At 36.3% G+C, this 2,075-nt stretch overlaps 1 protein-coding gene across 1 annotated transcript in view; it reads left to right on the top strand.

Annotated features, from left to right (window-relative positions):
* The first annotated feature begins 854 nt into the window (after nt 1-854).
* Nucleotides 855-2,075, top strand: part of LOC117168110 (O-glucosyltransferase rumi homolog) — a 165,346-nt gene continuing 164,125 nt past the window's right edge. The window contains exon 1 of the mRNA XM_033353506.1: nt 855-1,022. Coding sequence (XP_033209397.1) covers nt 896-1,022 — 127 coding nt within the window. The 5' untranslated portion in view covers nt 855-895. The remainder of the gene's footprint in view (nt 1,023-2,075) is intronic.

Raw genomic sequence — 2,075 nt, 5'->3', positions numbered from 1 at the left:
TAGAATATAGACCATGCCATATATGCGAAATTACCACGGACATAGGAAGCAAGGGACTAGGCATGCTATTGCGGGGTTGATGCAATGAGGGGGGAGGTCCGTCACCTTTTGATGTGCCGCGACAAGCATGGCAGCGCCCACATGTTTATATTTTCATGCACAGTTTGTCGGCAAAAATGCTCTTGCGCATAATCAAGTGGCACATCGTAAGATGGCGGCTTCCCCACTCATGGAATTCTCCCCCCTCCCGTGGATTTAACCCCGCTCCCCAAGTTAGGATGGCATGCCTAGTCCCATGTTTCCTCTGTCCATGGGCCTGAGTAATTGGGGGCGCTTTATTTTAGTTCGCAAAAGCCTCAGGTAATAAGTGGCGCTGGCGAAAATCGTTAGAAATTAAATACATGGGATCGGCAATCTCCCACCTCATCTCTAATATAACATTCATCAGTGCAGCAATTACTGATTTTTAATTCATTTTTGGTAATTTGAGTGATTTTAATTCCAGTCACATTTTTAGAAATAAACAAAAATTTAATTTTACAACTCGGCAGAGATAAGATTATTTATTGGGACAAACAAAAATGATTTATTTGTCTGAAATCAGAATTCATGACCTCTTTTTCATTCAACTTGAATTTTTTGTATCTGTAACTCCAAAATCTTATGTTAGGATTAGAAAAATTTGATTTGGGCATTTTTGAATTATTATTTATTATAAATATTAAATCTAAATATTTATATATTTCAAGATCAGCGCGCTAACATCGACTAATCGGGTTGTCGGCGCCACGCAAGCGCAGTTCAAAAAGTTTCCATGATTTGGGACACTGACTAAGCCTGGATAGCTTGTTCCTTGTTGGCTTTCTTCGTTCATGTATGAAAGAAGTTCCTGAAAATGCGCCGTCTAACAAATCTGATTTTATTACTCATTTTTATCAGTACAATACAGTGCGGGGACATTTGCTCAATGGAAGAAAAAAAGTCGTGCGGTGAATCTTCCAGTGAGAATAAATATTTAAAAGGTATTGTTTTCAATTTTCCGATTTATTTTAAATAAAACTTACCTTAACCCAAAACACTGACATTCCAGTTATATTTTGGATGTCCATGCACTATAATACTGTATTTAATTTTAATGCTTTTTCCTTTTGTACCGCAAAAGCCCAATATGAAGTAGAAGATTTACGTAAGGTATTCTCAGGATGAAATCATTTCTTTATGCATTTTTTTCGCACCATGCGACCAAATTGCCCGCTGCGCCGCCTGACACGTCTATTGAATTAAGAACAGTATACTACCAATGATACGGCGCGTCACGGGCACGAAATCTGCTAGCTTTTTGATTCCGCGCGTGCGCTATGAATCTGCTCACTTGATTTTTCCAGAGCTAGACTTCATGCAAATTTTCAAGTTAATTGTTATAAACAAATTAAATTAAAAATAGTGTACATTATGGATTTTCGTTCTTTTTCTTAATTTTCCTCAAATCATGTCCTTGATGTTTAATGATGGAAAATTATCATTTGATATTTTTTATTAATTTTAGAAACAACTGATATAAACAGATTCCCAGTGTAGACATTTAAAGGCAGAAAGAAATAGTTTTTCCTCTTAATTTAAATCAATTCTTTTGCATCATAACTGTTTAGAATATAATAATTTACATACGCTTCTGTTGGTATCTATTTCTTCTGGGGAAATGCCTCATTGACGCTGATAGACTTCTGGGCCAATGTGGCTCTATATGGAATTACCAACAGCCACTGAGGTGTTTTCTTTATGCTTCTGTTGGTATCTTTACTTCGTTTCGGTGAATGTCACATTGATTCTTATGGACTTCTAATTCTATATGGCCCTATATGGAATTACCAACAGCCACTGAGGTGGTTTCTATATGCTTCTGTTGGTATCTTAATATCTTCTGGGGAAACTGAAAGTTTTTTTGTTACTATTTACTACCAAAATCTACATTATTTATGTCTAACATTTTAGGTAAGAAACTTGGAACTGATTTTCGAATTTTTTCTTCGTTTTTTGATACTTAGGGTTTGAAAATGACTGCGTTCCCTGGCAGC

The sequence above is a fragment of the Belonocnema kinseyi genome, chromosome 2 (genome assembly GCF_010883055.1).
Source record: "Belonocnema kinseyi isolate 2016_QV_RU_SX_M_011 chromosome 2, B_treatae_v1, whole genome shotgun sequence".
Classification (NCBI taxonomy): domain Eukaryota; kingdom Metazoa; phylum Arthropoda; class Insecta; order Hymenoptera; family Cynipidae; genus Belonocnema; species Belonocnema kinseyi.
Note: the sequence above shows the minus strand (reverse complement) of the source record. Positions and strands in the feature narration are given on the sequence as shown.